Source organism: Physella acuta, unplaced genomic scaffold, assembly GCF_028476545.2.
Source record: "Physella acuta isolate Inbredline_101_S28 unplaced genomic scaffold, ASM2847654v3 ptg001508l, whole genome shotgun sequence".
In the NCBI taxonomy this organism is placed as follows: domain Eukaryota; kingdom Metazoa; phylum Mollusca; class Gastropoda; family Physidae; genus Physella; species Physella acuta.
This window is the reverse complement of record NW_026733023.1, coordinates 54,603-68,789: the sequence shown is the minus strand read 5'-3', so window position 1 is coordinate 68,789 and position 14,187 is coordinate 54,603. Positions and strand designations below refer to the sequence as shown.

Sequence of the window (14,187 nt, the reverse complement as noted above, 5' to 3'; positions counted from 1 at the left end):
AAAGCATTGACCAGAACCCTTTTATATACTACTTCTGTCTGTTACAGTGGCGTAGGCAGGGGGGGTTAGGGGGGGTCATAACCCCCCCCCCCCCATAGACCCCTCGGTATATATAAAAACTATGAGGGGGGGGGTGCAAATCGAAAGTTTGAGGGGGGGGTGCAAATCGAAAGTTTGAGGGGGGGGGGGTGCAAATCGAAAGTTTGAGGGGGGGGGGGTGCAAATCGAAAATTTGAGGGGGGGTTGCAAATCGAAAGTTTGAGGGGGGGGGGGGTGCAAATCGAAAGTTTGAGGGAGGGGTGCAAATCGAAAGTTTGAGGGCGGGGGTGCAAATCGAAAGTTTGTCCCCGGGTAAAAATTGGACCCCCCCCCCCCCCTTGAGACGATCCTGGCTACGCCAACAGACTCTGTTATATAAATAGAAATACGAACGCTCACAAAGGCGATATGAGCGTAGATCTAGAATCTATATCTAGAATCTAGATATCTAGTCTAGATCTATCTTGTTATCAAAACTGTGACGATAAGTAAATAATAATAATAGGCGGATTGGTTTGACTAGAGACTCTAGGTCGAATAGATATAGAATCTAGATACTTTTAGATTTTTAGATCGTCTTTGGGGTCGTCCAAGGTGATTGGTGATGCTAAGCAAAGCGGATTTTATCAAAGTGATTAGTCGAGTCCAGAGTTTCTTCCAGGCATCCCCCCCCCCCCGAACGAAATGAAATTCATGTGGAAAATATATACTTTTAACACCCCCCCCCCCCCCCCCCGGAGAAAAAAAGCCTGGTCGTCCTAGATCTATTTTCTATCTAGATCTACTAGGTCTAGTTAAATTTAATGAGACCCCTGCTTTTATTGTTAGCTGCAAAGATATTTTATAGGCCTAATCAGTTTATTTAATTAGATTCGAAGACACAGCTATTAATGAATATAATAAACATTGGTTACGATAACAACAAAAAAAAAGCGAAAATGGAAAAAGAAAACCTAACAGGGGAAATAACTCCGTTTTAAAAAGCATTGCATGTTTTTTTTAAAAACAACCTCTATGATAGCGGACGTGAATGAGAGCAATGCATCATCTATGCTTAAAACAAAAATACGCTAAAAATAGATAAAACAAAAGCAATTAATCGTTTTCAAATAAGTCCGCTTTCAAATTATAAACACGTTCTGCTGCAAATCTCAATTTGAACGCAGGGACTTCGGTTAATGTCCTTTTGTCTAAAGGATTCCCAATTTATGTATGGGTCGCGACTAAACCAAACATAACTATTCTTTTTTTAATTGGGTGGGATAACGGGTTACTTGACTTTTATTTTTTTAAAAAGGGGGTCGTCACTAGAAAAAAATTGGGAACCTGGTGTCGAAAGGACTATCAAGGCGTTCGTTGTAGACTACACCACACCCAGTTCGGCGACGGACACTTTTTTGGTGTTCGATTTTCTCAACTCTGACGAGTAGGTCGCCAGTGTTGATTTTCGCCTTGTTAGATAAGCATCACTTGAACGAAACTCTTAGAAGTCTTGAGATGGCTATAGCGCGTCTGGGGATATCTAATAAGGCTCTTTTTGGTGATAAACTGCTAATAAGTGTGTCAAAAACCGCTACCACTACTCGCCTTCCTGGTTGAGCCATGATAACATTAGAAGTGGAACTCAAACTTGATGTTGGTCTACGTTTCTTCGGGAGTCGCCTTGCTCACTTCACCTACCGCTGTTGGCCGTACACGATGGCGTTGTATGGCGCAGGTAGGTGGGGGAGTGGGGAAAAAAAATAATTCCATCTTGTTATGTCAGTTTTTTCCTTGACGCCTCCACTTCCACGCAGTTCCTGAAGGGGTAGGGCCACAGCAGAGTTGCTGGGTCTGAGCTAGGAGAGGCTAGAGTTTTTGACATTTTGGACCAAATACACTTAAACCTATTCCTTAAATTTTCCGGGGGGTGGGGAGGGGGGGCGGTCACTGTTAAAATTATATATTTTCTATATAAATTCCACTTTGTTTGCCAACACTTACACTTACACCTACATTACACATACACACTCAAGCACAGTATATACACACAAATACACACCCGCCCAACAGAGCACCCGCCAACAGAGCACCCGCCAATAGAGCACCTGTCAATAGAGCACCCGCCAATGGAGCACCCGCCAATCGAGCACCCGCCAATGGAGCACCCGCCAATAGAGCACCCGCCAATAGAGCACCCGCCAATAGAGCACCCGTCAATGGAGCACCCACCAATGGAGCACCCGCCAATGGAGCACCCGCCAATAGAGCACCCGCCAATAGAGCACCCGTCAATGGAGCACCCACCAATGGAGCACCCGCCAATAGAGCACCCGCCAATAGAGCACCCGCCAATAGAGCACCCGCCAATAGAGCACCCGCCAATAGAGCACCCGTCAATAGAGCACCCGCCAATAGAGCACCCACCAAACTAAAACCTACCTGTTATACATCTACTATGTCACTGCTTGCTCGTCATCAAATACCACACCCCCAACATTACCCAGTAAAACTTTTTATTTCCCCAAGTGTTCCCGCCATGAGTTAAATTTTTGCCAATTTCACTATAGCCAAAGTGGGTTGTTATTTTTTTTTCCTTGTACCTTACCGTATTAATGCCCATTACATCCCTTGCCGTTCTTTAATTTTACTAGTGTGCTTTGAGTTTTGCCCCTTTAAGCCTATGTAAATAATCTCTCTTATATAATTAATGATGCGCTTTTTTTTTTTATTTTCTCTAGGTGGACGGCGCATTTCTATTTTGACATACGTGTCACATTGTGACATCAAAATTGTTTTCATTTTTATGTCTATTGACATTGAGTAGCGTTTTTTTTTTTAAATATACACATTATTTCAGGCAATGCGCTTCTTTATTTAAATATATCTTCATGCTGAAGTTATGTGTGAGAGATTTAATAACCATCGTAATTAAGAAAAGTTATATCTTTTTTTTCAAATGACAAGAGCTACATTGTTTCTTTCAGACCTTTTACCGGGGGGGGGGGGGGGCATGAATTTTCCGGGGGGGGGGGGGGCGAACTGAATTTTCCGGAGAGGTGGACTAAATTTTCTGTGTGGAAGGGGAGCGGACTACATTTTTCCGGGTACCCCCACCCCTTCCCCTGACGAGATGCCTGAAAGATATACTGCAAGGTTACCCATCTGTGTTGTCGATCCCCCTCCCCCACCTCCCCCACCTCCACACACACACACACACACACACAAACACATCCCACCCTCAATGATAAACAAAAACAAGATGCCGCCAAGGCTACACTACCCAGGTCATCGTGACATTTCGTTAGGATCCGCCATCACCTTCCGTTCAAGTCAAAAATTAGCACTGGAATCGTGTTGTCATTTTTACTTTCTCGTATATACGAAGTATAGAGAAAGTCTTGTAATCGTGCAAAAAAAAAAAAATCGAGATTTTTGCAAATCTCGACGTTTTGCATCTCACTGATACGGAAAAACATAATTTTGCAATCTTGTCCGTATGTCTGTGTGTCTGTGTGTGTGTCTGTGTGTGTGTGTGTCCGTGTGTAAACACGATAACTTGAGTACCGTTACAGCTAGGTTGATGAAATTTCATATATAAGTATTTTATCAAAATCGTAGATCCGTATCAACTTTTGAGCGATTTCTGACAACCGGAAGTGGTACTTTTTCTACTTTGAATTTTTCAAAAGCCTATAACTTGAGTACTATTTCAGATAGATAAATGAAATTTCACATGTAAGTAAAAGATCTAATTCTCTACCTTCTGTTAAATTTTGAGTAATTTCCGTTGACCGGAAGTAGTAATTTACGCTACTTCCGATTTCTCAAAAAACTAATGTAAATTTTTAAAGTAATAATAATATTGCGCACTATTATGCGCTTTTTTATTTCGCGTTCACTTGGTGTGCAATTAATTTGTCTACGAGATTTTATTCTATTTTTAAAACTTTAAGTATTTAAAATGGATTAAAAATCATGTCTATAGCCCGAGTTCCCATCCCCTGTTATTTTATATAAGAATATTCGAGAAAGTTTAGGGGAGATCACTCCCGGTTTATTTTTTTATCTTTCTGAAACAAGATTCACTTCGCATTGCGAAAAAGTTAAACGTTAATGGAGCATCGAATCGAGAACGATGCTGATGTTGCCCTCAGGAAATCTCATGGTGTTGTTTTTTTGTTCTTCGCTAGTGAGGTATGGCCGTAAGCTTTTGGGCAAAGGGTGGGACCGGGTTGTGTTTACTGAATGGGGACAGCATTTCAACAGGGCTCCGGATAAAATGGTTTTGGTAAACACAATGAAATAAGTGTAGATACGATGCCCAGTAGGTGTATGTAGGACACCAAAATGTGTAGGACACTCAAATAGGTGCAGATAGGACACCAAAAAATGTGTAGGACACTCAAATAAGTGCAGATAGGACACCAAAAAATGTGTAGGACACTCAAATAAGTGCAGATAGGACACCAAAAAATGTGTAGGACACTCAAATAAGTGCAGATAGGACACCAAAAAATGTGTAGGACACTCAAATAAGTGCAGATAGGACACCAAAAAATGTGTAGGACACTCAAATAAGTGTATGTAGGACACCAAAAAATGTGTAGGACACTCAAATAGGTGTATGTAGGACACCAAAAATAGTTGTAGGACACTCAAATAGGTGTAGGTAGGACACCAAAAATAGTTGTAGGACTCTCAATCAAATAGGTGTATGTAGGACACCAAAAAATGTGTAGGACACTCAAATAGGTGTAGGTAGGACACCAAAAATAGTTGTAGGACTCTCAATCAAATAGGTGTAGGTAGGGCACCAAAAAATAGTTGTAAAAACGGGGTTGGGCGTTAAAACAACCGTAGAACACTAATGTTTGTAAAAAAAATCTGTGATGCGCCCACTGAAATAGGGTACCAAATTATCCAAAGACAGCTGAAAAAAATAATCCCCGAAAATACCTCGAAAAGATTTTCTTTTTAAATACTCCGCGATTATCCAATAATCTGGAGGATTATTGCGAGTAAGAAATCACGCCTGTAACAAACAATGCTAGAAATGAAAATAATCGAACACCACAGAGCTTTGATCTACATAGAACAATAGTTTATTAGCACAAACAACGCGTCTTAACAGCACAGTTTAAAGTTCTGGATCAGACTCACACACGATATTTTACCTGATAAAAACATAAATGTCTATAATACACTATTTTATTTCATTGACAGACACCGTGTCTACTGTTTCTAAATATAGAACATTGTGTTGAGACAGGCACCTTGTTGACCACTGAACAAATATTGGTTAGTTGTACATTATAGTGACCTAAATACATTCGATATTTACACAATTTTTTGTTCATCTTATTTAGAGAATAAAATTTTCTTTTTCAAATTTTCAAGAAAATTAAAAGCGAGAAAGTAAAACATAAAATAAAACTACAACGCTCATGTGAAAAAGTAATTATGATTTCGTTTCTCTTTTAAAAAAATAAATCTACAAACGAAAATTTGGCTTTAACTTTGGCAATAAATCTGTTAAATGTATCTGGCAAATTGATTGTTAATGGAATTCCTCCTCGTGTTTATCTTACAATATGTTTTTTTTAACAGTTCTAGCATGTTAATTTACATCACAGATAAGCTACTGCTACGACTAAGTAACAAAATGTACAGTGCTGATAACGAAATAACAGTATAGACCATGGTGGCAGTGTCACTCTGACAAGTTTCAGATTTTTGACAAAATGACAGTCGTCTGTTACATAATGATATGTTTGACATTTGGTTAAAATGAGTCAAATATGGCAAATTGACAAGTGCATCGAGCATGGCAAGACTAGGGACCAGGTTTGTTTGTTTTGTTTTTAACCTAGTATAGGTATGTGTGATATGGTAAAAAGATGTATGTATGACAGGTGTAGGTTGTATGACTAGTGTAGGTTGTATGACAAGTGTAGGTTGTATGACAGGTGTAGGTTGTATGATTGGTGTAGGTTGTATATCAGGTGTTTAACAGATGTAGGTTGTATGACAGGTGTAGGTTGTATGAAAAGTGTAGGTTGAATGACAGGTGTAGGTTGTATGATTGGTGTAGGTTGTATATTAGGTGTTTAACAGGTGTAGGTTGTATGACAAGTGTAGGTTGAATGACAGGTGTAGGTTGAATGACAGGTGTAGGTTGTATGAAAGGTGTAGGTTGTATATCAGGTGTTTAACAGATGTAGGTTGTATGACAGGTGTAGGTTGTATGAAAAGTGTAGGTTGAATGACAGGTGTAGGTTGTATGATTGGTGTAGGTTGTATATCAGGTGTTTAACAGGTGTAGGTTGTATGACAAGTGTAGGTTGAATGACAGGTGTAGGTTGAATGACAGGTGTAGGTTGTATGAAAGGTGTAGGTTGTATATCAGGTGTTTAACAGATGTAGGTTGTATGACAGGTGTAGGTTGTATGACAAGTGTAGGTTGAATGACAGGTGTAGGTTGAATGACAGGTGTAGGTTGTATGGCAGGTGTAGGTTGTATGACAGGTGTAGGTTGTATGACAAGTGTAGGTTGAATGACAGGTGTAGGTTGTATGACAGGTGTAGGTTGTATGACAAGTGTAGGTTGAATGACAGGTGTAGGTTGTACGACAGTGTATGTTGTACGACATTGTATGTTGTACGACATTGTATGTTGTATGTTGTATGACAGGTGTAGGTTGTATGCTAGCTCGACAGATGCAGCAAATAGTTGTCTTTTAACACATATAAGGCATATGTCGTATGAGACTTGTATTACATGTTATTCTTGTCATGTGTTGTGTGGTTTCATCTGTATATCTATTATCTTGTATGTCTTTTTTTTTAAGTCACCTGAATGACGTCTATATATGACATGTTGTACACAGCATTACATATGAAGTAGGTCATATATATATATATATATATATATATATATATATATATATATATATATATATATATATATATATATATATAATATATACAAAACATATATATATATATATATATAATAGCATTATTTACAATATGGCCTTTACATGTGAGTAAATATGGCTTGTATAATACGCATAAACAGCTATTTAGTAACGCTAGATTAACTCAGATTTTTAAATATTAACATAATTAATTAATATCCAAAGGAAAAAGAAAAATAATTCTCAAAAATAAAAATAATACCAAAATAAATTATATATATATATATATATATATATATATATATATATATATATATATATATATATATATATATATATATACATATATATAATATGAATATTCATCACAATTCACGGTATGTTTTTTACAATTTACGACTCTCTCATGTGTGAGGCCAGTGTAGTGTGAAACATTAGGTTCCCAGAAAGAACCGCAACGGAAAAAAGCGCAACGGAAAAAAGCGCAAATCAAAAAGCGCAACGGAAATAAGCGCACACGGAAAAAAGCGCAAAGAGAAAAAAGCGCACACAGAAAAAAGCGCAAAGAGAAAAAAGCGCAAACGGAAAAAAGCGCAAAGAGAAAAAAGCGCACACAGAAAAAAGCGCAAAGAGAAAAAAGCGCAAACGGAAAAAAGCGCAAAGAGAAAAAAGCGCACACGGAAAAAAGCGCAAAGAGAAAAAAGCGCAAACAGAAAAAAGCGCAAAGAGAAAAAAGCGCACACAGAAAAAAGCGCAAACAGAAAAAAAACGCAAACGGAAAAAAGCGCAAAGAGAAAAAAGCGCAAACGGAAAAAAGCGCAAATAGAAAAAAGCGCACACGGAAAAAAGCGCAAACGGAAAAAAGCGCAAACGGAAAAAAGCGCAAACAGAAAAAAGCGCAAACGGAAAAAAGCGCAAACAGAAAAAAGCGCACACAGAAAAAAGCGCAAACAGAAAAAAGCGCAAACGGAAAAAAGCGCAAACAGAAAAAAGCGCACACAGAAAAAAGCGCAAACGGAAAAAAGCGCAAACAGAAACAGAAAAATGCGCAACCAGAAAAAACACAAAGAAAAATGTGCAAAAGAGAAATTTAGCACAAAGACCATATGGACTAGATGACACATTTATACATGACTGTTAGGGCTGCTGTGAGAGTGTCGTGTTTGATCACGTGATCTACTACCATTTAAAGCGTACCACTACCATCTGCATTCCCATCACCACGATACAGGCGATAATCACTTTACACAATGCCTATTATTTTCTTGGTCAATAATTATTCAACTACTATTCTCGTATAAACATAAAACTATCGACATTACACGAAGTCTTTCACATTCTCCCTAGTCCGAACTACCTAGCTTGCATACTATAACAACCCGTTCCTATGGCAAAACTTCACTCTCTTTCATCCGCGTCATCAAACATGCATTCGTCATATCTCTCGTAACAACATTCGTTCGCACCAAAATAACAATTTTGTATTTAATATTTTTTCACATCATGACGCACCTACCTACCTACCTACTACCCACCTACCCACCTACCTACCTACCTACCTACCTACCTACCTAACTACCCACCTACCCACTTACCCACCTACCCACCTACCCGCCTACATACTTACCAAACTACCCATCAAAAAAGTATCGGCGAAGTTCGTAAGTTTCGTAAACTGTACTAGACATCTTTTTTTAATGAAAATTCATTGACATCATTGACATATGTTACATATATGTTACATTTTGCGACAACCTTAATTAGTGCGTTGGGCTTGTTTGAAAACTCACTTCGAACTAACTCAATTACATGCTATGTATTTTAACATTACACGGTAATATATATATAAAGTATGCGGGGGGTGGATATCAAAGTTTAAGGGGGGGGGGGTACAATCGAAAGTTTGAGGGGGGAAAAAGTCTGGAAGAAACACTGCATGTAGCCTGATGTTATTATAAAACTTCATCTCTCTTTGTTTCTTTATAAAAAGGTTATGGAAGGTTTTTAAGGTATTTTACTGAAATGTTTACCGGACGAATGCAAAATGATATAAACAACCATAGCTCTTCTGTTAAAAAGGCTACATGCAGTGTTTTTTCCAGACTTCCAGTGAGTTTTCATACAAGCCCAACGCACTAATTAAGGTTGTCGCTAAATGTAACATATATGTAACATATGTCAATGATGTCAATGAATTTTCATTAAAAAAAGATGTCTAGTACAGTTTACGAAACTTACGAACTTCGCCGATACTTTTTTGATGGGTAGTTTGGTAAGTATGTAGGCGGGTAGGTGGGTAGGTGGGTAAGTGGGTAAGTGGGTAGGTGGGTAGTTAGGTAGGTAGGTAGGTAGGTAGGTAGGTAGGTGGGTAGGTGGGTAGTAGGTAGGTAGGTAGGTGCGTCATGTGAAAAAATATTAAATACAAAATTGTTATTTTGGTGCGAATGAATGTTGTTACGAGAGATATGACGAATGCATGTTTGATGACGCGGATGAAAGAGAGTGAAGTTTTGCCGTAGGAACGGGTTGTTATAGTATGCAAGCTAGGTAGTTCGGACTAGGGAGAATGTGAAAGATACTTCGTGTAATGTCGATAGTTTTATGTTTATACGAAAATAGTAGTTGAATAATTATTGACCAAGAAAATAATAGGCATTGTGTAAAGTGATTATCGCCTGTATCGTGGTGATGGGAATGCAGATGGTAGTGGTACGCTTTAAATGGTAGTAGATCACGTGATCAAACACGACACTCTCACAGCAGCCCTAACAGTCATGTATAAATGTGTCATCTAGTCCATATGGTCTTTGTGCTAAATTTCTCTTTTGCACATTTTTCTTTGTGTTTTTTCTGGTTGCGCTTTTTTCTGTTTCTGTTTGCGCTTTTTTCCGTTTGCGCTTTTTTCTATTTGCGCTTTTTTCCGTTTGCGCTTTTTTCTCTTTGCGCTTTTTTCCGTTTGCGCTTTTTTCTGTTTGCGCTTTTTTCTGTGTGCGCTTTTTTCTCTTTGCGCTTTTTTCTATTTGCGCTTTTTTCTCTTTGCGCTTTTTTCCGTGTGCGCTTTTTTCTCTTTGCGCTTTTTTCCGTTTGCGCTTTTTTCTCTTTGCGCTTTTTTCTGTGTGCGCTTTTTTCCGTTTGCGCTTTTTTCTCTTTGCGCTTTTTTCTGTGTGCGCTTTTTTCTCTTTGCGCTTTTTTCCGTGTGCGCTTATTTCCGTTGCGCTTTTTGATTTGCGCTTTTTTCCGTTGCGCTTTTTTCCGTTGCGGTTCTTTCCGGCCACCGAAACATTATTGAGTAGTTACCTCCCATGTGAGGCGAACGTAACACATAGGGATGAAGGGAAATAACTCTGTTCCCCCTTTGATTCATCCAATCCTCGAATCAACACCTCAGTTTATGTACTGTTTTTTCTTAAATCAGCATTCTGTTTCACGGATCAACAGTATAATAAAAAGCCGATCAACAAACTTTTATTTTCTCAGTTAAAAAACAGCCCTCGTCGACATGATGGCGCCGTGGGCTTTAGGGGTCAGGCGTGACGTCATCGATGGCGTCAGATACTGGCCATCGTCACTTCCTCTGTGTGGCAGTTGCTGTAGTTGCTGTTGGAGAATGTCATGGTGAAGGTGTGGTCGCGGCGGACGTTCAGTGGTCGTCTGCCCAGTTTGGAGAAACAGCAGTAGCAAGCGGCCTTGAACTCTTTCCTGAACTTGGCTGGTATAAATTAGAGACGTATAAAATTTTACTGGCATATTAAAAAAAACTATTTACTACTTAGAGTTAAAGTCTTACTACAATTCAATAAAGGTTTTACTTCTGAGATATTTTGTCTAGGATAATTTGTCAAAGACCCGACTTCCAGCCACGATAGACCACACTCCCAGACAAAATAGACACAGAAGACCCGACTCCCGGACACAATAGACCCGACACCAAGACACAATAGACAGACACAATAGACCAGACTCCCAGACACAATAGACCCGACTTCTAGACACAATAGACCCGACCCAGACACAATAGACTGACACAATAGACAGACGCAATAGACCCCACACCCAGACACAATAGACAGACACAATAGACCCAACACCCAGACACTATAGACCCGACCCAGACACAATAGACAGACACAATAGACCCGACCCAGACACAATAGACCCGACTCTTAGACACAATAGACCTGACTCCCAGACACAATAGACAGACACAATAGACCCAACACCTAGACACAATAGACCCAACACCCAGACACAATAGACCCGACTCCCAGACACAATAGACCCGACCCAGACACAATAGACAGACACAATAGACCCAACACCTAGACACAATAGACCCGACTCCCAGACACAATAGACCCAACACCCAGACACAATAGACCCGACTCTGAAACACAACAGACACAACTTTCCAACACAATAGACCAGAGACAATTGAGCGATCAGAGATAGAATAGACCAATCAACGTGAAGGCACATCGCCAGCCAATCACCAGCTAACACTACACTCAGACCGAGCCAAAAAAAAATGACATCGAAAGTCAGCCGCGACTGTTGGTTGTAGTACTAGTAGGACCAACACGGTCCTATTGTCCTACCCAAGCTGATAGTTACAGCTTAGGGCGCTTGAATGTGGGGGGAGCGGGGTGAATTGAAAAGGTGTAGGGTAGAGAAAGAAAGGGGGGGGGGGGGTGTTTTAATTCCGATCTATTGCATAATCAAACAGAAGAAATGAGGAAACGTCGAAATGAGCGCGGTTCAAAAACAGAAAAAGTAATTTGATAATCGTTTCCAGCCGGGCTTACAGAATGGTACCAATACGTAATATTGATTCATGGTGAGCGACCGAGCAGGGAAAGACAGTGGGGGATACTGTTTACATTTTTGCCAGGGTTTGTGCGTGAGTTGAATGGAGAAAGGTCAACGTGACACAGACGTTCGGCGTAAAATTTATTAGGGATTTTTTTTTATTTAAAAATCAGGACAGAAAGCTTTTAGTGTTTTCCCTTCGTGAATAATTTCGCCAAACAATATTTTCACTTTGATCCTATTTAATAAAAAAATAAATTCGATTGATTGTTATGACAAAAGTTTCACCTCAGCCAACAATGTGTTTTTTTTCTTCTTTCTGCTCCATTGTTGGAGGGGGGGGGGGGGGCATATCGTGACTCGGAAATTATTTCAAATTTTACATTCGTGAATGAAATACTAATTTAGAAAATCAAAACCATTTCAAATTTTTTATACTTGGATATATATGGATATATATGGATATATATGGATATATATATATATATATATATATATATATATATATATATATATATATATATATATATATATATATATATATATATATATATATAAACAGTGAGAGAGAGACCCCCCCCCCCCCCCCCTCACTTCAACGGACTTAGCAGTGTAGTCACGACAATGAGCAATTTGTCCGATTTCCTTTTCATTACCAGCTTCTTGAAATCTAGTAAAGGTATTCAATGCATAATATAGCGACCCATGCTTTTCTTTTTAATTCTTTAAGAAGTAGTTCATTGTTATACATTTAACGAACATCATTTTATTTTATCCTTTTTAGTTGTTGTGAAAACGTTTGTATGCATTTTATTTTTTTAAATATTTCTAGGCCAGATCACACACACAAAAAATCCCAATTCAGTCTTACTCTTGGTTTTTTTTAAAAAAAAACGATATATCGATCACAAAGTCAAACCATTAGACTTGACAGCATGTACTTTTGGTCAGATGAAACCATGGAACCATGTTGAGACAGTGCTGACCGCTGTACAGTGGAAAATACTCAGACTGTACGAGACGATTTGATATCCTTTTCTTCTTGCGTTGGTCCAGGGTCATTGTGTGTGGCTAGACGGGAACGTCACTCGATCGGGATTTCCCGTAAAACCAAAATAGTATCACACTTTTTTACTTTCTCGTATATACGAAGTATAGAGAAAGTCTTGTAATCGTGCAAAAAAAAAAAAAATGAATCGAGATTTTTACAAATCTCGACGTTTTACTCCTCACTGATACGGAAAAAAAAAATAATTTTGCAATCTTGTCCGTATGTCTGTGTGTGCACGCCAAATGAAATGTGCATAATAGTGCCCAATATTATTAGTACTTTTTAAATTTACATGCGTTTTTTGAGAAATCAAAAATAGTTTAAATGAGTACTTCCGGTCAACGGAAATTACTCAAAATTTGACAGAAGGTAGAGAATTAGATCTTTTACTTACATATAAATTTCATTTATCTATCTGAAATAGCACTCAAGTTATAGGCTTTTGAAAAATTCAAAGTAGAAAAAGTGCCACTTCCGGTTATCGGAAATCGCTCAAAAGTTGATACGGATCCACGATTTTGATAAAATACTTATATATGAAATTTCATCAACCTAGCATCAAGTTATCGTGTTTACACACACACAGACAGACACACAGACATACGGACAAGATTGCAAAATTATGTTCTTCCGTATCAGTGGGTGTAAACGTCGAGATTTGTAAAAATCTCGATTTTTTTTTTCACGATTACTAGACTTTCTCTATATTTCGTATATACGAGAAAGTAAAAAAAAAATGTACGGGGAACTATTTCCAGACAGGGAAATGCATAAAACTAAAAATGTTTTTACGTCTTAGAAAAACGTATACAAATAAGTAAATGTTTTCTAAAAATTTAAACACATATATTTTTAATACAATATTAAACTTATTATTAAATTTATTCAACGTTTCCTACAAAAATATATTATTTATTGTTATTTATCGTTTTAACTATTATTTGTGTTATATTTTAATTTTTAGATCTAATAAAGTACACAGATTAGCAATATTAAATGTTTTATCTCCCTTATATCTGTAAATATGTACTTTAATTACATACAATTTATTTCGATATCTATACTGATTAAAACATTGAATTGATAGGAATAGTACTGAATTATTTGATATCAAGGTAATAATTATGTGGTTAAGTAAACTTAGACATATTTAGACATAATTAAATACAACTATGGAGTGAGGTAGAATAATGTAGAATAGACTCTTTTTTTTTTAAAAGTAGTCTCAGTAGGTAGGAGTAAGTACCAATCACCAGAAGCGTAGCGAGGGGGGGGGGGGGGCGGACCGCACCGGGTGACACCATTTAGGGGGGTGACACCAAGGCAAAAAATAGCAAAATATATAGAGAAAAACTTGAGGGGGGATGCAAATCGAAAGTTTGAAGGGGGGTG

General features: G+C 38.2%; 2 protein-coding genes across 2 annotated transcripts in view; one reads left to right on the top strand and one right to left on the bottom strand.

The window, feature by feature from the left end:
- The first annotated feature begins 1,641 nt into the window (after positions 1–1,641).
- LOC131928488 (uncharacterized) lies at positions 1,642–2,453 on the top strand. The gene is made up of 2 exons (XM_059284552.1): positions 1,642–1,756; positions 2,092–2,453. The coding sequence occupies exons 1-2, from the start codon at positions 1,642–1,644 to the stop codon at positions 2,451–2,453; spliced, it is 477 nt and encodes a 158-aa protein (XP_059140535.1).
- A 7,744-nt stretch (positions 2,454–10,197) lies between these two features.
- Positions 10,198–14,187, bottom strand: part of LOC131928486 (orexin receptor type 2) — a 34,719-nt gene continuing 30,729 nt past the window's right edge. Inside the window, exon 6 of the mRNA XM_059284550.1 lies at positions 10,198–10,647. Within this exon, the coding sequence (XP_059140533.1) occupies positions 10,487–10,647 (161 nt within the window). The 3' untranslated portion in view covers positions 10,198–10,486. The remainder of the gene's footprint in view (positions 10,648–14,187) is intronic.